At 41.7% G+C, this 24,275-nt stretch overlaps 1 protein-coding gene across 2 annotated transcripts in view; it reads left to right on the top strand.

Moving 5' to 3' along the window:
- Positions 1-5,561: 5,561 nt before the first annotated feature.
- zmp:0000001082 (integrin alpha-D) overlaps positions 5,562-24,275 on the top strand; it is a 29,977-nt gene continuing 11,263 nt past the window's right edge. The window contains exons 1-14 of one of the 2 annotated variants that reach the window (XM_061725110.1): positions 5,562-5,681; positions 11,402-11,525; positions 11,730-11,815; positions 11,923-12,002; positions 12,096-12,210; positions 12,749-12,879; positions 13,333-13,475; positions 13,612-13,762; positions 16,584-16,719; positions 16,842-16,915; positions 20,286-20,403; positions 20,562-20,704; positions 21,014-21,160; positions 21,240-21,437. In XM_061725110.1, the coding sequence (XP_061581094.1) occupies positions 5,633-5,681; positions 11,402-11,525; positions 11,730-11,815; positions 11,923-12,002; positions 12,096-12,210; positions 12,749-12,879; positions 13,333-13,475; positions 13,612-13,762; positions 16,584-16,719; positions 16,842-16,915; positions 20,286-20,403; positions 20,562-20,704; positions 21,014-21,160; positions 21,240-21,437 (1,695 nt within the window). In that variant the 5' untranslated portion in view covers positions 5,562-5,632. Of the gene's footprint in view, positions 5,682-11,380; positions 11,526-11,729; positions 11,816-11,922; positions 12,003-12,095; positions 12,211-12,748; positions 12,880-13,332; positions 13,476-13,611; positions 13,763-16,583; positions 16,720-16,841; positions 16,916-20,285; positions 20,404-20,561; positions 20,705-21,013; positions 21,161-21,239; positions 21,438-24,275 lie in introns of both variants that reach the window. The other variant, XM_061725101.1, reaches the window with a different exon arrangement.

Here is a 24,275-nt window from a genome sequence, read left to right as displayed (position 1 = left end):
CAAACAGCCATGTCCCTTTTTGTTTGATTTCAATTCAATTCATTTCAATTACATTACATTTTATTTATAGCATCTATTACAACAGAAGTTGTCTCTAGGATCTTTCCAGAGACCCAAAACATGAACCCCCAGAGCAATTATTACATAACATAACATAAACAATGGCAGGTAAAAACTCCCCTAGTGGGAGAAAAGCCTTAATCCAAACAGTGGCAAGAAAAAACTCCCCTTTAAGAGGGAAGAAACCTTGAGCAGGACCAGGCTCGTAATGGGGGACCCTCCCGCAGCTCCTGAAGCTCTGGCCTGTACAACAAACTATAAAAGCTACATTATCCTTTGCAGGGTCATTGAGTCTATCCCAGCTAATTTCAGGGGTTACCTGGACAGGTCACCAGTCTACAGGGCCACATAGTTAAACAAACAACCATTCACAGGCTCACTCACAGGCAATTTAGAATCATCAATTTATGTTACAAACTGCATGTTTTTGGACTGTGGGAGGAAGCCGGAGTACCCGGAGGAAACCCACGCAAGCACGGGGAGAACATGCAAACTCCACACAGAAAGACCCTCTCGAGCCTGGGAGTTGAACCGGGAACCTTCTTGCTGTGAGGCATCAGTACTAACCACCAAGCCTCCGTGCTGCCCCAATACACGAACAATGGAGAACAATGATGGTTATGATATAGTTCTAGTTAATAACTGAGAAAGGAAGGAGAAGGAGGGGTGGTGGGCACCGCTCAGTGGATCATGGTGGAGTCCCCCCCTGCAGCGTAGCTCTATAGCAGCATATTTAGGATGAAGCTCTGTTTCAGACCAGCTGATTCAGACCAGATAGCAGAACGCCCGTCCTCCAAATCTACATCTGGATACTCTAGGAACTATGAGTAAACCTGCACTCGGAGAACTGAGAGCTCTGTTAGGAACATACGGCACTATCAGGTCTTGAAAATATTGTGGAGCTCGGCCATTTAGGGTGTCATACATCAAATCAAATCAAACTTTATTTATAGAGCACCCTTCATGCATAGAATGCAGCACAAAGTGCTTTACATTAAAACAATACACAAACATAAAACGTATTAATGCCCCGCCTCCCCTCCCCCCTCCCCACACACACACAGACAGACACGAGCACACCACAATTCACCCAAGTTACACACACAGACACACACACAGACACACACGTCTTATAAATATGGGTGTAGACATACACAAGTAATAAAATAACAATTTGCAGTTGTCTACTGAGAAAAACCAGCCTCATCAGAAAATGCTGAAGGGCGATGTAGGCACAAGGAGGAAGTTCATAGCATTTCCTCTCAGTTTTCGTGGAAAGTGTGATTTCACAGGTCACAAAAATGGGGTTTTGAGTATTGCTGAAGACAAAGACAGACCTTTGGGAATGAAGTACTGTGTGTTTCACCACGTCGCAGCTGCAGGAAGTATTCTGGACTCACTTGAGCCTGTTCAGCTGACAGCAGCACCGCTCAAAGGAGGAAGGAGCTATTCATCACAAAGGATGCCTTATTTGAAATGTCATTGAGAAAGTTTCCCTCCACGTCATCTACCGAGATAGTTAAACCTTTCTTCTTTTTTTTAGTTAATTCACTTCTTTATTATAATTATACAAACAAAATGAACAAAGTATAAAATGCAATGGTGTAATTACTCCGGGGAAATATGAACAAAGGTTGTAAACAAGTTTTCAATTAAAACAGAAAAATCATAAAAAGAACATTGTAAACCACATTGAGTGTCTTGTTTTGGCATCTTTCTTATTTTACTTTTACCAAAGCCCTTTTTACAATAACAAACAATTAAATACAGGTACAGTACTTCAGTAACAAATATTCCCTTGTTCGCTATGGAATTACTTTGATTAGACAGTCCAATTGCTTACGCTCCAAAAATTACACAACATTCTCCGGTCATTCAAGGATATATATTGTAAAACAAAAAATAATTGAAAAGGGACATAGATAACAAAAGCCTGCCACTTTGTTTGGAGAACCTTAACAGTGAATGTTCATGTTATTCATTCATTGCAGTTTGCAGGATACTGTGACATCACCGCTGGTCGGTCCCCGGGAGTCCCTGCTACCAGTCCAGGCCGGTTCCTGCGGTCCCGGCCGGTCGGAACTGGTCAGATTCCCCCGTTAAAGCCGCGGTGATGCGCGCTGCTCCAGCAGCGCTGCTCCCGGGCGCCCGGCGTGGCTCCGGGGCCAGCGTTCAGCATCCGCCGGGTAGATCCGGCTTAAATAGTGCATAAATGTTATTTATATACAACTCATATTTTATTTTTTTAACAATAAAGTTTCCATTTGTGAAAATTCAGTGTTGTGATAATTTACAGGCTCGGGCTGCTCTGGCGGAGCGAGGTTTATGCTCCTCCCCTGCTACACGTCATTCAGGGAGCCAATCAGCACAGAGCCTCATTATCATACCCCCCCCTTCCCTAAAAATGAGGCGCAGAAAAAGAGGTTAGAAGCGGTAAAACTAGAGACAGGGCCCACAGGCTGGATTTATGATTTATGTAGAAAAAACAAGCTTTAGATTGTTTTTAAGACATTCAAGGCCTGTTTAAAATATACATTAAATGCCATAATAGGTCACCTTTAAGGCAATAAAAAAGTCAGCCTAATATCACCTGAAAAATATATCACGGTTAAAAGATGTGATGTCCCAGCAGGACCTGGAGACACTAGTCCAGCATTCATCTTTAGTAGCTTGATTATTGTAACAGCATCTTTACAGTCCACCTTAAACATCAGTTAGACAAGTGCAGCTCATCCAGAACTCTGCTGCTCCAGTCCTCACTGAGACCAACAAAGTGGACCACATCAGTCCACATCAGTCCAGCCCTGAGCTCTTTACACCGGCTGTCTGTCCGTCAGAGGATAGACTTTAAAGTTCTGTTGCTTGTCCATAAAGCTCTGGATGGTCCAGGACCAGAACACATCAGGGACCTCCTGATCCAGTATGAACCTTCAGACCCCTCAGGTCGTCTGGATCTGGTTTTTTATCAGTTCTCAGAGTCAGAACCAGACATGGAGAAGAGCATTCAGCTTCTATGCTCCACATGTCTGGAACAAACTCCCAGAAAGCCTCAGATCAGCTGAAACACTCTTTAAGTCCAGTTTGAAGACTCACCTGTTCTCAGCTCCATCTGAATAAAGCTCCAAATCTGCCGTTTCATAACTTACCATATTGGCCTGAATATAAGGCAGTGTTTTTTACATTGAAATACCGGTAAGACCGAAAAAGTGGGGGTCGTCTTACATTCGGGGTCTAGACATCATACCCATTCACAACACTAGATGGCGCCAGATATCTTTAAAGCGAATGCTGAACTTAACTCCCCAGGCCAAAGCGAGCCCCTGTCACGAAGAATAAAAATAAAAAATAGTATAAGAAAGAAAAGAGAAGAAAATAAGAGAAGAGATAACAGAAAGTGGAGAAACGTAGCGACAATCTGGAGAAAAGTGGGTGGAAGTTCGGCAGGTAAACCGGCAGCTGAGGAGAAGTTATGATGCAAACTTCAAGATAATGATTTCAATGAGGCATATATATGAATATGAATATTAATATATTGTTATAATCATTTGTTTCAGATGTACTGAAATTATTTTCTGTATAAAAATTGAATTTGGTGTTCAAAAAGTGTTTCTTCAAACTTGAGTCTTGAAAAAGAGGGCGTTGTCTTATAATGGGGGTCGTCTTATAATCGGGACAATACGGTAAATCATATTTCAACTACTGATTTTATCTGATCTATTGTTTTTTCTTTCTTTCTTTTATGTTAACATTTTAAATCATGGTTTTTATTTATGTTTTAATGTAAATCACTTTGAATAACCTTGTTGTTGAATTGTGCTATAGAAATAAACTTGCCTTGCCTATAGAGCGAGCTTCTCCATCTATATCTCCACCCGCGTTCCCATCACTGCTGTACGTCAGAGGTGGGCAGCACAAAGCTTTAACACTAGTTTCTAAAGAGTCACGTTCCTCATAATAGCAGGGTCAAGCGGAGTTGACCCCCCCCTCTTGAACCTACTTCTGCAAACATAGTCGTGAAGGCGAGGGTTTAAAGGGAGCTCCTGCACCGTATAATGATGGTTTCAACAAAACATGACATTTCTTTAACACTACAGTGATTCTTTGTCTTTGGAAAGAGAAATGGGGGGGAAGGGGGTTCCTTTAACCCTTTTACGTGGTTTGATCGCGTATAGAAATACACACAGCTTCGCTCAGTCTGATTAAAAAGCCCAAATTCTGCCCATGAGTCAGCGTAGTCATTTGAATATGTGTGAGCTGCTGATGCGTAGCTCACTCACAACCCAGTAGTAACAGAGAAGCAGGAATACCGCTACAAAGCACGGGGCATTTATTCTGAGGACAGGAATATTTCCACTGTTTTGCAGATTCTATTTAAAGAGGATCTTTCTTGTTTCACATGCATGAAAATGAGACCATAGTTTCTCACGAGTTCTTAATTTCCACATCCACCCAGCTGTTTGATATCACCACAGCAGGTGCTTCTCATGACAGTTCACATTTGTGGTGGCCGTTAACTTAACAGTTTAGCTTATATAAATAGAGCTTAAACACACGTTACGTGACATATTATGAAGATGCCCCCCCCCCCCCCCCCCTAAAAAAAACATGGAAAAGCACAGTTTTCTCTTCCTTTGTGAAGTACTTTCTCTGCAGATTCACTGGAGTGTATAACCACAAGTGTCAATGGCTAGATCAGGGGTCGGCAGCCCGCGGCTCTAGAGCCGCATGCGGCTCTAGAGAGTGAGAGTAGTGGCTCCTGGAGCTTTTTCAAAAATGTTTGACCTTTTTTTTCCTTTCTTTCTTTTTTCTTTTTTCCTTTTTTTTCTTTTTTTCTCTTTTTTCCTCTTTTTTCTTTTTTTCTTCTTTTTTCCTTTTTTTCTTTTTTTTCTTCCTTTTTTTCCTTTTTTTCCATTTCGACTTTTTTCTCGAAATTTTGACTTTTTTCTCGAAATTTTGACTTTTTTCTCAACATTTCAACTTTTTTCTCGACATTTCGACTTTTCTTTCAAGTTTGTACTTCAACATTAATCTTGACATTTCGACTTTTGTCTCGAAATTTTGACTTTTTTCTCGACATTGACTTTTTTCTCAAAGTGCATAGTAAAAAAAAAATCTAATATAGAAACATGCAGCATGTGTTGCCTTCATTCTAAGGCTTATACAAGACTTTTCATTTTTTGTGGCTCCAGACATATTTGTTTTTTGTGTTTTTGGTCCAATATGGCTCTTTCAACATTTTGGGTTGCCGACCCCTGGGCTAGATCAACTATATTCCTCCAGTGGCAACAATAATGATTCAATAAGAATTACATTTGGGAATGAGCGGGGCTTTTATTTATTTATTCAATTTATTTATATACCTATGGCCCCTCCATAGTTCTTTCTCTTTAATAAAAGCTGGTAATTTATCAGTAAAAGGGGAAGAGTGAGTTTACCAAACACGATGTGAGAGCAGAAGTGTTACAGCCCTCTGCTACGGAAACACCCTCATACTTAAGTAAGAGCACAGGAAGTGTTGCACACAGACACATGTCACCAAGATCCAGATGCAGTCTTTGACTTCATGTGAAAGATGTACGGGCCACCTCACATCTCCTTGTTTACCTGCATGGTGGCTGCTGGTAAGATTTCTTTTATTTTTTAAACCCAGGCCATTTAAGAGAGGGTGCTAATATGCAGGATGCTCCGCAGTGATTTATGGATGTGGTGAAAGCTGTTCATTTCTTACATTTTAACTTTCCACCTGTGTTTTTGCTGAATGTCAACCGTTGCATTTTCTGTCTTAATTTGAAAGTTTTTTTTAAAAGCCCCAGTGCCTCGTTTTAGAGATCAGGAAATGAGGGTTCAGACGGTGTTCAGATCGTAACCTGGGCTGCTCTCCTGGAAGATTCATATTCAGCTTGGTCACATTTATTCATGTTCGTTTAGGTCAACACTAAAATCACAATCATTTAAATTAATTATCTGCTGACCTTTGAAGCAGGCTGCATTTATCAGGCTTAACCTGAAAATGTTGCAGATCTCACTGTGAGTTGAAATGCAGATTTACAGTAACTAAATATTTCAGACTACAAAAAATAATTCAGGCCGACAGAGAAAATACTGGTATGATTATTCATATACTCCCTTCAATATTTTTGGCCAGAAACAAGAGTGCAACCTTACGGTAATTGTAGGTAACTTATGACCTGCATTTGTAACGGCTACACGGATAAGATAGTATAACCCATTTACAGTGTTATATGTAAACCATCACGCTGTGTGTGTGTGTGTGTGTGTGTGTGTGTGTGTGTGTGTGTGTGTGTGTGGGTTCTGTTCTGACCTCAGTACTTTTGACGGACTTCTTTACTGTTTCTTTTTCCAATAATAAATGATGATAAATAATAACGTGATAATAGTTTGAATAAAAACTCATGATAATTAATTCAATCAACTGAAAACTAATTTTGAAGTCTTATTTGAAGTCCTAAAGGCTTGTTCACACGTTTAGAATATCTAGAATTACTGCGTCTTATTTAAATGATTTGTTGACTGAGACACTTGGATACAACAAACCTTTTGAAAGGTTCACCTATAGCTCGGGAGAATCTTTATAAATGTCATACTCCGATGAATCAAAACTTTGAATTTGAGGATAAATAAACGTAATCATGAGTTCTAACCTGATGTGCAAGAGTTGGGGCTACAGAAGTAAAATAGACACGTGAGACGAGCAGCAAGTGCGGTAGCTGCGTTGCAGAATGTGTGGTTATGAAAACAGACTTTTTAAGGGTTGCATTCATACCTGTTGAACAACTCCCCACTGACTAAACAACATTTAACGGTGTAATAGGCCACTCATCTGATGGACTGTCAAGAATTCACATGAACTTGTCTTTCACTTTCAGCGCTAAAATGTTGGTTAATTACTGCTACGTCATTTCTCTTTTTCTAGAGTGTGAGAACATTTTAGAAGCTGTAGGCTGGGAGGGGAGTGACCCGACTGCACCAGAGCGCTCTTGTTCTATACGTACCACTGATTTGGGATGGAGAAGCTGCTCAACTTGTAAACAGACAAAAAGAAAGCGTCTTATACAGGTTTACTTTGTTCATTCGTCTATAATGCACACAGAGTATCCCGCTGGTATCGGTGCTCGCATGCCCTTAAATGGAGCAGCTGCTTCTTTTGCAAGGTGGCGTTTCCTGTGAGTTTCCCGGTTACTGATCTTTGCATGTTTGGCTCAACCTTTTTGGTTTAACTTGCGCCTCCTTTTACATAATCAAACCCAATGTGGTGTCTGCGTAATAAAACAAAACCAAGGACTATGTAGTTTGGTAATATGCATGCACTTGCATCACATTTTTCTGCCCAGAACAATATCTGCAGTATTACTTGTAGCTTCCTGAACGAAACTTTGGGCAACTTTATTCACATTTTGACTAAGCTGCACAGCCATCCGTCATTGTGGTACCCACAAGGATGAGTTCAAAAGATGGTGCTGCATATCTGCAACAGAAGCGAGGAGGGTTTTTGCAACTGCTTGTGAGGTGTGACAACTCACCAAAAGACATCGCTGACAACTGACAGCTGACAAAAAAAAACCCAAAACTGTCAGAGGGGAAAATTCTGGTAGTCTAATGTGTGATTCTGTGGGAGCTGTTACTTTTCTGTACTGATCTTGAAATTAGTGTTTAATTTGTTTGGGCTGTGAGAAATCATAAATCAAAATGTACCTGCAATGGACTGGTGACTTGTCCAGGGATGGATGGATGGATGGATGGATGGATGGATGGATGGATGGATGGATGGATGGATGGATGGATGGATGGATGGATGGATGGATGGATGGATGGATGGATGGATGGATGGATGGATGGATGGATGGATGGATGGATGGATGGATGGATGGATGGATGGATGGATGGATGGATGGAAGGATGGATGGATGGATGGACTCCACACACTCTGGCTGCTGCTTGCATATTTATATGGAAAGTTGGTCATTTTGGTCTCATGCAGACAAAAACACTGTTCCACTAAAGCCGGGCATACACTGTGTGATTATCGGCTCGTCATGAGCCAATTTTCCAGTTGTGCGACTTTTTTTTGATCGGGCCCGATTTTGACCCAATCGTTGCTCGTGCCTCGTGCAGTGTACGTGGGGTAACGACGAGAGATTAACACCTCACGATGAGCTCCCGATCACAAATCGTGAGGTCGCAAGAAAATCAAGCATGTTTGAAATCCTGGTCGCTCCTCGTGAAGGAATCGCACAGTTGAAGCAGCTGCGACCCGATTTGCCTCATCCTTTCGCAGAGAGCATGCGCAATCTCTGATGTCACGTCAAAAAACTATTATTTGTAGTTTAAGTGTTGCAAATTCTCATTACAAATCATGTTTTAATAGCAAAAAAAAGACTGCATTTCCACGTACGGTGCGGGTCGCCGCGTACCCTACACCGTAGGCTCTGCGTTGGTGTAACGCGGAACCATAAATCAGCCTTTAGTGTGTGCGCTGTCTGCTGTTCGGAACAACTCTTTTTTCTCTTCTCATTTTGCTGGGACGTCGGGTTCCTCCGCCGAGACACAACTTTTGCTGTATGCGTTCTTTGTTTTGTATAAAAATGATGCGCAGTGCCCGCCCAATCAGAAACGGTACAGATATTTTGGGATTTTTTTAATATATATATAAAAAAATTAAATTATAAAAAAATAAAGGATCCCCATAACCTTTGATCGGGTGGGCAGGACGCACGTTTGGGTGGACACAACCCACACCTGCCCCAGAACCGGCCTCGAGTTCCAGTACACGGGTCCGACGGGAGGATTATGATCGTATAGTGTGAGCAGACGGGTCGCATCCGAGCATCGGGTCGTACAGTGTGAGACCATAAATCGTGGGCTGTGAACTTTTGAACTCCGCGATCTATTCGTGCAGTCAGTGTGAGATGGGGCTGAATCAAACGATTTAAAATATCGCACAGTGTATGCCCAGCTTAAAGCTTTGACATCTAGACAGCACACTGGGTAGATGTCTGGGTCACTTTTGTTTCTTTGTTTCTTCTTTCTGACTTTTGGTAATAGCTAGCTGCACTTCTCCAAATGGTTGTTTTAAATATCCCCTTTGTTCTTAAAGCTCTGAGCGCTACTACCCAAATCAGAAATAGGATGGTGTGAAAATGTACATTTATATTAAAAGAAAAAGAAACAGCAATTATTCCATGTAGTTTGCCTTTCATTCTTTTGCAGGCTGTATAACCCCAAGATATCTCTTTTTTTTCACGTCAACTTTATTTGTTGATATGATTGATTCAGGGATTGTTATAAGTATGTGGAACGCTGCCATTGCTTTGTGAGGTTACTTTTGTCTCACAACACAGAAAAGGTTGTGAGAACCCATGAAAGGCCTTCCAGCATGAAGGAAACCAGGCAATGAAGATTTCCACTTGTTTTGTCCCATTCTTAATGTTTACGAATCTTAAGGTGTAGAAGAGTGCTGCTCTTTTCATATACTTGCATTGTGTTGTTCTTTTAGTCAGTAAAGCCTTAGCCAGTACCCTTACCCTCGTCTTCCTCAGTCGTACCATTGTCAAGTTTGCAGAATGTGGTTTTGCATTTCTTTGTTAAAAAAAAGTGCATTGAACTTCCTGGAAAAGATGTGGCTTTGAAAGCAACGTATGTTGCTCTAGAACTGTTTCTGTAATGATGCCACCACAGAGATAAAACTTAGATCATACCATCACAGAGTTGGGCTTCTGGGGCCTGTTTCCTCCAGAAACATGAGGGATTTAGGATCTTTTCTTCCTAAATTCTATTACAGTTGTCTTTTGTCCTTTTTCTGGCATCAACATAAACATGATACTTTTTTTTTCATAGTAAAATTGAAGTGGCATTAGTGTATACTGCACTAGAATGACAGTGGTGCTCCGAAGAAGCAGCTGCTTGTGCATTTATCTCTTGGTGATTGATGCCACTTGTTGCCATCTGAGAGACTGGTGCTCCTAAGCGTTCATCTTAGTCTAAACATAATCCACTAACTTATAAAGTGCCAAACATCTTAATACTTTGGGGCAAGCAAGGCTCTGTTTACGCTCAAACTCTTGCTCTTTACACACTGAAATTCCTCAGGATATCTCAAAGATATGTACTGTAGAATGAGAAATATTCAAATCCCTCCCAGTCTTCATCCATCCATCCATTTTCTATATTGTCGTAACTTTTTGTTATGTAGGGTTGTTGACTCATTTATGTTCATTGTACTGTGAGTTGGCAAGGCTGCCAGTGTCGGCTATCAGGAGGTGCATTATGTTGTTAACTTTTTGGATACGTATATCTTTCTAAATATTAAAACAGAAGTTTGCACTCCAATAATGTACAACTTTAAGTCCCAGTCATTTCTTGTAATCATCCATCCATTCCATTGTTAATAATTAATCGTTTTCATTGATAGAGTATCACAATTTAGGTTTTTAGGTGTTATTATAGATGAGAAATTGACATGGAACGCTCATATAGCTCATGTAAAATCAAAAGTGTGCAAAAATATTTTTGTTTTGAATGAGGCTAAGTTTGTGTTCAATTATACAGTAATATTGTTAATTTGCCTTATTTAACTTATTGTGTTGCAGTCTGGGGCAACACATATCCAACTAATATGAATCCTTTATTTTTACTACAGAAAAGAGCACTTAGAGTTATTTACAATACGCATTACAGAGAACAGATTATTTATTGAATCAAGATTACTGAAACTCGATGATTTGGTTAAGTTACAGACACTCACAATCATGTACAGCTAAATGTAAAGCATTACCAGAAAACTTACAATACATGTTTACTTTCAGTTCAAATAATGAGGATAGTCGAAGAAAATGTAATTTTAAACATTTATTTGCCCAAACAACTTTAAAGCAGATGAGCATTTCTGTTTTGGGAATTAAGTTATGGAATTCATTACATTATGATTTAAAGGGCTGTATAAACATTTCAGTTTAAAAAGAAATTTAAAGAGAAAAAAATACTAATGTATCGATGAAATAGTTAAGATTTATAATATATGCATATGGAGACAGACAATCTATCTTAGATTTTTTTGTTTTCCTTTCTTTGTGATGTTAACTGAGTAATTGTGCAGACCATCTGTTATTATTGTTCAATTTAGTTTTGAGGAAGGGGCAGGTAGAATACGATTTTCTCCTTCCTGCTACTTTCTTATTTATGGAATATGCTTTAGTTGATGATTGTGTTGTTGTTATTTTACTTGTTTGGTCTTTGTCTTTTCTGTTGGCATATTTCCATGATCTGAATAAATAAAAAATGAAATGAAATGAAATATATGCAGTGCCGTGTTGTTTGTTTTCAGCGGCAGTCCTGGCAGTTTCTGTGGCCTTCAACATCGACTTCACCAATCCTGAAATCTATGACGGTAAACAGGAGGACTTTTTTGGATACAAAGTGCTTCAGTTCTCATCTGCCAAAAAGAAAGGGTGAGTTAGATGATGCAACTCGGTAGTTGCTGCAGTAAACTGTTACTGATAAAAGCAGATAAAAGGTGATCTTTTAGAAGAGGTTCCTGAACGAAACGGGAATATATTGTGGGTTAACGATATCAAGTCCTGTGACAAACATCCTGTTGGTGAAAGCTAAGTGTCATGTGTTTGACTAATCTCCCATATCACTGTGGTCCACAGGGTCATCGTCACCTCACCTCTGCAGCTCAACGGATCAGGGGGAATATGCAAATATGAAAACAGCGATCCAAAGTGCTTCAGGCCAGGTGATATTAACTTTTGTGACCAACTTAATTCCTTAAGAAAAAATGAAAAAGACTAAGGAAACGTGTGAATATTAGTTTATAACAGAAGTCCAATTCCACTTTTGCAGATCCTCTAAAAACAAACGCAACAGTCGTCAAGTACTTTGGCTTGTCCATAGCTGCAGCTCCTTCAGACACACGGTTCACCGTAAGAATCCCAAACCCCCTCTGTGCTACTGATGAGGAACCCAAACCAACATGCTGAGTGTAACGTGTGCTTTCTTATTTGTCTTGCTCTTAGGTTTGCAGTCCAAGTGTCGCCCACGAGTGTCATAAGAACACCTACCTGAACAGTTTCTGCTATAACGTTTCAGATGAACTGGAGCAACTCTCCTTTTTCAAGCCTCTTTTCCAAGGTAAAGCAAACAAACGAGAAAGCAGGTAACATGGAAATGTGAATCCTGAGCTGTTCCTTTATTTCTCAACATGTCCCCATCATTCTAATACAAGTTTTTATTTCTTTAATCAGACTGAAAAACTTTACACACTGTAGTGCCCAACACACACACACACACACACACACACACACACACACACACACACACACACACACACACACACACACACACACACACACACACACACACACACACACACACACACACACACACACACACACACACACACACACACACACACACCCTTTGCAGGGATAGACTCCAAAGTTAAAATGGTGTAAAAAGGCAAAAATCATGAAAAATGCTGTCATTATCCACATACATCTTCCTCACTATGGATGGATGGATGGATGGATGGATGGATGGATGGATGGATGGATGGATGGATGGATGGATGGATGGATGGATGGATGGACGGACGGACGGACGGACGGATGATGGACAGATGAATGCTATGAACTTTTCTCGAGGATTTCTTACTCTTTCTTTGTTTCAGATTGCACTAAAAAGACTGTGGACCTGGTCTTTCTGTTTGACGGATCAGGGAGCATGACTGGAAGCGAGTTCCATCAAAATAAAGAATTCATCAAGAACATAATGAGCAGCCTTAAAAACACATCAATCAAGGTTACTGGACTAATGCAAGACTGATTCAATTGTAGCAGCTGTTTGTTAAATCATCCACCATACACAGGACTGTCTCAGAAAATTAGAATATTGTGATTTTCTCTAATGCAATTACAAAAACAAAAATGTTATGCATTCTGGATTCATTACAAATCAACTGAAATATTGCAAGCCTTTTATTATTTTAATATTGCTGATTATGGCTTACAGCTTAAGAAAACTCAAATATCCTATCTCAAAAAATTAGAATATTCTGGGAATCTTAATCTTAATATTTCAGTTGATTTGTAATGAATCCAGAATGTATGGCATTTTTTTTTAAATTGCATTACAGAAAATAAAGAACTTTATCACAATATTCTAATTTTCTGAGACAGTCCTGTATACCAATTAACGTTAATTAACGTCTGCATGTATTTTCTTTTGTGGTTTCTTTGTCATTTATTTTTTCAGTTTGCAGCTGTTCAGTTCTCCTCAAGTCACAGAAAAGTTTTTGATTTCAATGAATATAAGGCCGGTCATGCTCTCCTGCTACTTAATAAAGAACCACATATGGAGGAACTCACCAACACACACTCTGCTCTCACATTCGTGTTGTAAGTTCATCTGCAAACAAACTGACTTAGTAAATAATACAAACATTTGTTAAGTAAATAAAAACGAATGTACTCATTTGTAAAGATGAAGGATTGTTTTTGGACCTTACTAACTGTGCATTTGTATTTGTTTTAGGAACAAGCTTTTCATGAATGCAGCTGCAGGGGCATCTCCGGATGCAACTAAAGTTCTGGTCCTCATCACAGATGGAGATCCAAGTGACCGGGACCGTTCTCAGATAATTAAACAATATGAGAGTAAAAAAATCATTCGGTTTGTCATTGGGGTAAGATATAATGTGTTACATACTGCTTTGTTCTACTTTTTCAAAAGATGCTGCTTTCATGTCTGCAACACTGATGTGGGTTGTAACTGACAATGGCCATGAAAATAAGTGAGAATATTTGAAATACATTGTCTTTAAAGGAAGGGTAAGGGATTTTTAGATGATGTCACACACACAAAAACACTGCATGGACAGGAATTCAAAATAAGTCTGAAAAACCCTCCTCTCGAAAACAAAATAAGCTATAAAAGAAAGCTCAGTAGGAAGTAAGTGGTGATAGACGGGACGTTAAACAGCCAATTCTAAGTAGCCAAGTCTGGAGTTGTGGACTTGGGTAGTTTGTACTTAGTAAGTACGACTCAGGAGAATATACTGTACTTTGGAGGACGCAAGGTCACATGTCTTTCTTTTTGCAATTGGAGCAGCAGTGTACTTGATGACATCACAGCTCAGCGAACAGGCAAACAGTATTGAAAAACATCAAACTTTAATGCATTGGAAAAATAAACACTGGGAACATTATACCACTGAGAATGGACTGTATTCCTCTCAATTAAGTTTTTATAACCATTACTTTATCCAAGTATTTTTAATAAAATGTTACACATTTGTTCGTCAGCCATGTTATAAATGAAGTTCGATGGAATTGAAAAGAAATAAACATAGAAAACGTCAGATTAATTTTTAAAATGAGCTAAATGATAACTAAAAATTTTAATTGTCTCACGAAAACATCTTAAAACTACAATTTGTAAAACAAAAAACAAGTTATGACTTTAGATTTACTCCTCTCTTCTTGTATTACCTTCAGTTGTTGGCGTGAAATGCATTCTGGGATACTGTGGCATCTCAAGGCTGCACAAGCCTCCACCAAGCACCAACCATCTCATGCTACTACGTTTTGTTGCAGTTCCTCGACTGACCGATAGAAGCCAGATCCAAAAACGAGTTAATCTCCGTTAACTTCCAGCTTAAAATGTCCAACTTTAGAGCAGAAATAAACAGATTTATAGCCTGATTCAAAAAAACCTTTTGGTCTCAATCGTTTGATTTCACACCTATGTCAACTCTGAGGTGGGTGAATTTTTTTGTACCACACTAGGAGGGTTTATATCAACCAATACATTTATTTCTAATACTATTGATTGGCAATCGGCTCAGCCAATCACTGGCTGTTATCACTTCCTCATCCATAATCTTCACGAAGCAACCACTCATTTGTACGAACACAGAGTCCACTAGACGCGGCGGCAATTTTTGATTTCACTGTCGAGTCAACAAGTTTCACAAGTACAGACAAGTTTCCATATTGAGAAAAGGCCAATATACTGACAGGGGTTGACGGGACACAGGTGCAAACAATCAGGAATTATGAGAATAAAGGAAGTCAAATTTAAGAAACCAAGAAAAACCTTCAAAACCGAACAGGAACTTGATTAACAAAACCAGGAATCCCAACAAAATCAGAAGCAAGATCCTAATTCCGGATTTACACAGCAGCGTTGTTGTACAACGCAACATGTGCCCGGGGCTTCCTGTCGACGCGTCTAGTCACCGCTGTCGTCGTGGCCTGGGATTATGCTATAGCCTATATGCTTTCCCTAGACCAGGGGTCGGCAACCCAAAATGTTGAAAGAACCATATTGGACCAAAAACACAAAAAACAAATATGTCTGGAGCCGCAAAAAGTCTTGTATAAGCCTTAGAATGAAGGCAACACATACTGCATGTAGCTATATTAGTTATAACTGGGGGAAGATTTTTTTTTCATTATGCACTTCGAGAGAAAAGTCGAAATGTCGAGTTTAATGTTGAAGTACAATCTCGGAAAAAAAGTCGAAATGTCGAGAAAAAAGTAAAAATTTCGAGAAAAAAGTCAAAATTTCGAGATTAATGTTGAAGTACAATCTCGAGAAAAAAGTCGAAATGTCGAGAAAAAAGTCAAAATGTTGAGAAAAAAGTTGAAATGTTGAGAAAAAAGTTGAAATTTTGAGAAAAAAGTTGAAATTTTGAGAAAAAAGTCGAAATGTCAAGATTAATGTTGAAGTACAATCTTGAGACAAAAGTCGAAATGTCGAGAAAAAAGTCGAAATGTTGAGAACAAAGTCGAAATGTCGAGGAAATAGTCAGAATTTCGTGAAAAAAGTCGAAATGTTGAGATTAAAAAGGAAAGGAAAAAGGAAGAAAAAAAGGAAAAAAAGAAGAAAAAAAGAGAAAAAAAGGGAAAAAAAAGAAAAGAAGAAAAAAAGGAAAAAAAAGGTCAAACTTTTTTGAAAAAGCTCCAAGGAGCCACCAGGGCGGCGCTAAAGAGCCGCATGCGGCTCTAGAGACGCGGGTTGCCGACCCCTGCCCTAGACGATCTGCCAACCTCCGTATCTGGGGGCATTCTGTTTGACAGAGGCGCGGGCAGAAAGATGGATTTCACGGTTAAAGATGGCGTTGATGAGTTTTTGCTGTATTGTCCTCTGATGTGTATTCAGAATGACCTGCTTTCGCTTTTGACTGGGCGTTTAACTTCTCATTGACTAGGCTCTTGCTGTGTAGCCGTGGGAAAAGTTGGAATTCACTAAGCATCCAAAAAAAACCCTCTTTTGAAATTTGAAATGTAAAACAGGTGTACAGAAAGGTAGACAGTGGCCTGTGAAGCTGACCAATTCTTCTTCTTCCTGGAAGTGTGTAAATATTTCAAGGAAGAGCTCTCACGGGGAACTGTAACACTGTTTTTGAAGAATCATCTCAGGAAAAGAAAACAACTTATTCCAGGTTTGAGTCCAATAATGACAGCTAACTCGAATAATTTTATTCATTCATCTGGTTTCAGGTCAAAGTCAAAAACATGGAAAAGTTTAAAGTCATTGCTTCAGAGCCAAAGGACAAAAACGTGTTCAAAATTGAAGAGTACGACGGACTCAAAGGAATACTGGACAATTTTCAGAAAAGGATATTTAATGTTGAAGGTGATTATTATTATCATGTTTCCCTCCCTCCCACTTTTGATTATTAATGATACTAAACTAAAGCACCTTCCCTAGTGTGTCCCTGCAGCAGTAACACTGCGTTATTCATGTCTCTGATTTAGGCTCCACCTTGACTCGCGCAGGAAACTTAACCAATGAAATGTCCCAGAGTGGATTCAGTGCTGCCTACAACAAGGTGAGAGATTGTTAAACACTCAGACAGGTCGAACATGAAGCTGAAGGTAATTATAAATAGATCTACTCAAGTAGACTCACTTTTAATTACATTTAGAAATTTTAGATTTCAGTTAATTGTAAAACACTTCGGTCAACACTTCTCCAACAGAAAGTGCTCATAAGAAGTCTGTATAAAGTCAGATTTGGCAACGCTGCATACATTTGACCATACTCACTCAAGCAAAAACACACAGATCATTTTAAATCTTTTGTCGGTATGACTTTTGTCGGTATTGTCACGGTATGACAAGACACGCTGACAACCATCCCCAAATACCCTGATCTTAATGGGATCTGGACTCTTTTTACCAAGGAAACTAAAGGCAAGAAATGAAAGGCGAAATTGTATATCCTAATAAATGTACTTTTAACTTCTTTTTTTTTTTTTTTTTTTTTTTTTTTTTTTTTTTTTTTTTTTTTTTTTTTTTTTTTTTCTTTTTACCTTGTCTGCACACATATTATTGAATTATACCATGACGGTAGAAACCAAAAGTGTATATATGTGCATTATTACTATATGTAATATATACATATATATACGCACACATATGCGTACACATACATAAACATACACATACAAACCCAGTGTTTTTTTTTTTTTTTTTTTTTTTTTTTTTTTTTTTTTTTTTTTTGGGGGGGGAGGGGGTGGGGGGGGGGGGGTGACGACATCCGCTGCCAATCCAGGAAGCAGGAACACACGGAGACACACGTCAAGCACTGGAAATCTGCAACAAAAAAACCACAAACAAAGCACGAAACCGGCACGGAGCCAACCAAAACACGAACAGCAATCGACCTAAATCTTGAGATCTGATCGCAGTCTGAGCTAAGCTATCGCTACCGCTACCTAAACCCAAAAACTAGAGAGCCAGCATGCAGGTGAACAAGCCAGTGTGTATGTCTATGTGTGTGTGTGTGTATGTATATGATCATGCGTGTGTGTGTGTGTGTGTGTGTGTGTGTGTGTGTGTGTGTGTGTGTGTGTGTGTGTGTGTGCATGTGACTAAATGACTATATGTGTGTATGTGTGTGTGTGTGTGTGTGTGTGTGTGTGTGAAATAAACCAAACAAAGCTCCACCTGAAGTGTATCTATAGTGGGGGAGGGGGGGGAGCGACCCCGCCACCCGCGAGACCAGAGGCCGACAAGGAAGAGCCCGGAACCCAGGCCACCGGCAAACCCCACAGAGGGGAGAAGCAGGAGGGAGGCAACCCACCGCCTGCGAGGCCCCCCCCCCGCCCGGCGGCGGCCGAGGGGGCCCGCGGGCGGGGCCCCCACGGCGCGGAAAGAAGCAGCCAGGGATCCCGCGGCGGCGGACCGCGACCCAGGCAATCCCCGGCCACCCGGTCCGGGCCGGACACGCGGCCAGGAGGCCCTCACCCTTCAGGCCAACGACCCCCACCCGGCAGGGGGCCAGCCTGCCCGGAGAGACAGAGCCGCCCCGGCCGCCGACGCGGGCAGGCGCACCCGTCCCCCACGAAAGTGGCCCTCCAAGACCAGAGGGGCGCCCCGCCGTAGAGGCAGCGGGGGGGACCGGAGACGGGCCCGGAGAGAGGGAACCCCCCAACAAGGCGACACCCGTGCAGGCCCGACAACGGAGGGCCCCAGACCCAGGCATCCCATTCATTCATCCATTCACCTATCCGATACCTATACTAATAATAATATAATATACTATACATAATAATAATAATAATAATACTAATAATAATAATAATAATAATAATAACCATCTTTGTATAATATAATATTGATAAATTATTAAGTTTTTGATGTCCTGCCAATGGAGGCTCAAATCCTCCATGGCAGGACCCTTCCATACCGCATTCTCACCGACACAGACATACAATCACGCACCGTTTCCCCCTCCCCGGGGGGGTCCAGCACCGCCAGAAGGCACCCCAGGCTGCACGGCGGGCCCCGCCAGGCCCGGGTAACCCGACCCACCCGTCCGAGGCCCAGGCCGGTGAGGGAACGCGGGTGATGTGGGACCCCCTCCCGCCCCTTGTGTTGAGTGCATGTGATTAATGCCATAAAAACAGGGAGGAGGGAGGGCCAAGTATCGATTGACACCGACCCCCCCCCCTCCCGAACTACGTGTCCTTGTCAAGTGTATTTATAAAGTGTTGAATGTGCAGTGTCTAATTTGCTGTTAAAACCGTGAGGCGGGGAGTGCCGGGCCATGCGGGACAGTGCCCCCCACGACCCGGACCCCCCGCCTTTTGCCTATGTGCGTATGAATCGTGTAGGGGGGGCAAGAGGGGGAGCGGAGGCCGAAGCCAGGAGGCAGGACCAGCAAAGCTGGCCCTGATAAGACACCCGCGTCCCCCCACCGGCCATCCAGTAGACGGGGGCCGGCCCCCCGAGCCGGGCCAGGGCCCCGCCGTACCTCCACGGGCGCCCCCGGAGCCGCCGGAGCCCCCAGACGGAGGGGGAAACGGTCCAACATCCTCCCATTCATACTGACAACATAAGACATAGATACCTGGGAATGGCGCCACCCCGCCGCCGCGCCCGCCCGTGCACCCCCCGGTCAGGGGAGGCCCGATCTCCGGACCCGGCCCCACCCCCCCCCCCGAGGCCACCCCGGCGGACACCCCAAGGGTCACGGAGTCCCCACATCCGCAGGGGCACTTGGCCCCCGCCCAGCGACGGAGGACCAAGGCAGCAATGCCCCCCCAGCGCAGACAGCCACCCCCCACCCAGGCAGGACCGGGCCCTCCGGGTGGGACCCCCACGTCCACGGCCCAGCCCCCCCCAGGAGGCCCGGAGACGCCCAAGCCACCGCCCCCCGCCCGAGCCCTCCCCAGCCACCCCCCCCACCGCCATGAGGCACCCCCCCCCACAGGCCCCCAAGGCCCCCACCGGCCAGGGACAGGACCCCGCGGCCCCACCCACCGCCCCCCAGGGGCCACCAGAGGCCCGCGCCCCAGACCCCCCAAGCCGACCCCCAACCCCAAGGGCTACGAGATCACCCCCCCCCCGCCCCCACTAGGTAACGAGGCCAATAATCGGGGACCACAGAGAGTGCAATTCAGCCGAGTGTTGTTCAGTGGAGGCAGACATTATCTCACTACTAATATGATCTGATAAAAGATTCCTAAAATGGTTAATACATAAACTGGATTTTTGTTTCCAATTTACTAGAATGGTTTTCTTTGCGATACATAAGGCAGTAAGAACCCGGTGTGTCCAATGTACTTTTAACTTCTGTTGATTTGCATCCCCTGATATTCATTGAGGGACATCCTGCTACGATTGTTGACTCACTACAGGAAGTAGTTTGACGGTTTGTTACTGGTGCTCACTACCTGACTCTCCGGTTGACAGGACACCTTGGTTCTGGGTTCGGTGGGATCCAACAGCTGGGGTGGGGCTCTCCAGGAGCAACGGGGTCAGAAAGAAGAACAAATTTCAGATCCAGAAATGCATGAGGACTCGTACATGGGTAAGATCATCCAAAATCCACTTTCCTTCATGAAATGAACTCTTATCTAACACAGGACATAATCTTTGTCAGTTTCAAATTACGATGACAAATGTCTTTTTTTTTGTATGTGTGAAGTGGGAGTCCAGTAGATTAATTTATACCACTAACTGCTGTAGGTTTCTCCATATCTGTTGGAGAGAGGAATGGTGTATCTCTGTATTTCTCCGGCGCGCCACGATTTGAGCACAAAGGGCAGGTTGTACTTTTCAGTCGCAATGCCAAGAACTGGACTGTGATCCAAAGGATCAACGATGGCCAGGTTTGTAGCCATTTTGACAATATTTGTCCTTTTATTGTAAATTCCTTAAATATATTTGAGATGAAAATCTGTGACTAACATAGTCTGCCACAGAAAGTATTACGCTACCGTTATAGAGTCAGAAATTCTGCATCAAATTTTAATTTGCAAACTATTTCCAACGCTTTATCACTGCCTCGGACACAGCAAGTGCATTAGAAAAGCACTTGCTGTGTTTGTTTCAGTGGTTAGAAACCACAGGACTGCCTTTGAGCTTTCTCTCTAGAGGAACCGTATAGCATCATGTGATTCCCCATTTACACGTTCCAGATCGGCTCGTATTTTGGTGCAGAGCTGTGTTCGGTGGACGTGGACTCCGATGGCAGCACCGACTTCCTGCTGGTCGGAGCGCCGCTGTTCTTCCAGCCTCAGGAGAAGAGAGAAGGCCGAGTCTACATCTACACGCTGACTGATAGCGTAGGCCACCCTAAACTCTTACATTTCAGGTCACTTATGCAGGTGTGTTGTCACTGCATAACGTCCTTGTTTCGTATAGCTGCAACTGGAGAGAGGGCTGAGTGTGACGGCACCGTCCATGGGCAGGTTTGGCACCACCATCTCCAGTCTGGCTGATCTGAATGGAGATGGGCTTGGAGACGTTGCTGTTGGAGCCCCCATGGAGGACGACAACCGGGGGTCTGTGTACATCTACCTCGGAGACAGATACGGAGGAATACGCAGCACTTACAGCCAGGTGATACAGTTGTGTTTAAATAGCATCTATTACAACAGTTGTCTCTAGGATCTTTCCAGAGACCCAGAACATGACCCCCGAGCAATTATTACATAAACATAAACACTGGCAGGTAAAGACTCCCCTGGTGGGAGAAAAACCTTAAGCAAAACAGTGGAAAGGAAAAAAAAAAGATTCACAAAAGACTCAAACAAAGTCCCTCCCTGCATTTTACCCAAGATGGGCATTGGTTTTGAGCAGAGGTGGTAGAGTAGCCAAAAATTGTACTCAAGTAAAAGTACTGTTACTTCAGAATAATATGACTCAAGTAGAAGTCAAAAGTAGTCATCCAAATAATTACTTGAGTAAAAGTAAAAAAGTACTTGGTGAAAAAACTACTCAAGTACTGAGTAACTGTTGAGTAACGTCTGATTTATTTTTTTAACACAACCATTCAAACAGACAAAAGTACAAAATAATCATCTTCAGGCAAATTAAATCAATAAAATAAATTAAAATTAATAAAACATAAAAAATAGCTTAAATTAGAATAATCTTAAAGTAAATTCTAGTACTTTAATAAATAATACAATAAATAAAATAATAACAGAATAAAAAAATAAATTAAGCACAAGTCGCACAAAATGTCAAGCCTTTGTACTTTTCTTTTTTAACCAGGCAGAACTAGAACAAGCCCATGAACTCATAGAAACTCTGTGTGTGTTTGAGTCTGTGTAAATGTGACAAAACATGCAAAAACAAACATTTTTCCCAAAGAATCACCCAGTGATGTCATGAGATTGACGCGTACGGGGATAAAAGGGATAAAAGAAAAGTAACAGCTCAACGTAGCCTAATGTAGCGGAGTAAGAGGAACAGTTTCTTCTTCACAAATCTACTCAAGTAAAAGTAAAAAGTATAGTGATTCAAAACTACTCCTAAAAGTACAACATTTCCCAAAACTTACTCAAGTAAATGTAACGGAGTAAATGTAACTCGTTACTACCCAGCTCTGGTTTTGAGATTCATTCAGAGCTGTGCACACTGTAGGCGATACGCACATTGTCATTGTAGAGATAAAGTTAGGTGATTCTATTGCAATTGAAAGAATTATGTCACTAGGTTCATTTCAAACACTGTAAACACCAGCACCCTGCTGCACCGCCTGTCAGATCTTCAGGTGCACCCAACACTGCTTTTATGGATTTTTAACTTTTTACAGGACAGACCACAAGAAGTGCTTGTGAATGGTTTTAAATCGAGCAAACTGGTTTTAAACACAGGGCTTCCTCAAGGTTGTGTTTTATCTCCCATTCTCTTCTCTGCATATACCAACACCATCTCTTGTAGCAGAGAAGGAATGTCACTTTTTAAATATGCAGACGACATGGCACTGGTTGCCCACATGACTGGTTCTGATGCCCTGACTCAGTACCAGCAGGCCGTCAGCGACCTGGTCCAAACATTCACTGAGAACTCACTCCAGCTGAACATTGCCAAAACAAAGGAGCTGTGCTGTAGAGGCAGAAGCAAGGCAGCAATAACGCCATCTCTTTTCCAGCCACTCAGCATCCAGGGGCAGCTGGTAGAGCAGGTCCAGTCCTTCAGATACCTGGGGACTGAGATCGACACCTGTCTGTCCTTCACACAACATACGGACGGTATTTACAAGAAGGCACAACAGCGTCTCCACCTGCTGAGGAATCTAAGGACATTCAACATCAGCAAAGACATTTTAATTCTGGTTTACCGTTCACTCATTGAATCCATTTTTACATTCAACATCTCATCCTGGTACAACTTGCTCACCATCAAACACAAAACCAGACTCTCACGAATAATAAACCAGGCCAGCAAAATATGCAGATCACAACACACACCCCTGTCTGATCTTTACAACCGCTCTGTGATCAGGAAGGCCACTCTGATCACAGAAGACCCCTCTCATCCCCTTCACCACTCATTTCAACTACTGCCATCAGGCAGAAGGTATAGAATTCCACTGGCCCGGAAAAACATTTACAAAAAGTCATTCATCCCATCTGCCACAACCATTCTGAACAATATTAAATAGATTGTTGCACTTTTAACAGGCACTGTCATGTCTGTTTTAACTTATTTACTGTTTTTAACGTATTTATTCTTTTTATATTGTAACGTGTCCTTATGGGAATGTATGAATGTGGTTGTGAGCCCTGTCCAAGAAGAATTTCTGTCACCATTGGGACAGACAATAAAGTATTCTATTCTATTCTATTCTATTCTTCCAAAAACTCCAGCTTTCACGATACATATTAACAGCTTTCCTGAGACAAAAGAGCCAACTTTCCTGTGCTAAAGCACCAACGTACTGGTTCTAGATCTCTCTGGTCTTTCTCATGTCACACATTCATTTCTCTCTAATGGATGATATTTCTCATTTTTGATGGCTCTAAAACATATGGCCCTGGTCCATCATGTACGAACAGATTCAGGTTACTGGGCTTTTCAACATCAAACTCTAACTCTCTTCTTTATGCTGTAGAACTGGCAAGCTGAGATGTTTTATTTGTATTTATTTTAGTACAAATCTCTTCTAAAAAGAAATACTGATATTCTAGTGTCATTTCACTAATTATAGACAACTTAATTTATAGCAGAAACAATTTATTCTGGCAACGTCATAGAAAAGGAAAAGGTCTGAAACATAAAGGATAGAATAGAATCAGATAGAATAGTATAGAAGACTTTATTGATCTCCCAGAGGAGAAATTCAATTGTGCAGCAGCCAAAACACACACACGCTCAACGGTTTACCGGTATATAAAAATTAAAATAGAAATAACCAATAAATAGCTAAATAATAAAAAAAGAGCAATA

Source organism: Cololabis saira, chromosome 1 (genome assembly GCF_033807715.1).
Source record: "Cololabis saira isolate AMF1-May2022 chromosome 1, fColSai1.1, whole genome shotgun sequence".
NCBI classification, from domain to species: Eukaryota; Metazoa; Chordata; class Actinopteri; order Beloniformes; family Belonidae; genus Cololabis; species Cololabis saira.
The sequence above is the reverse complement of the archived record's forward strand: the minus strand, read 5'-3'. Positions and strand labels throughout refer to the sequence as shown.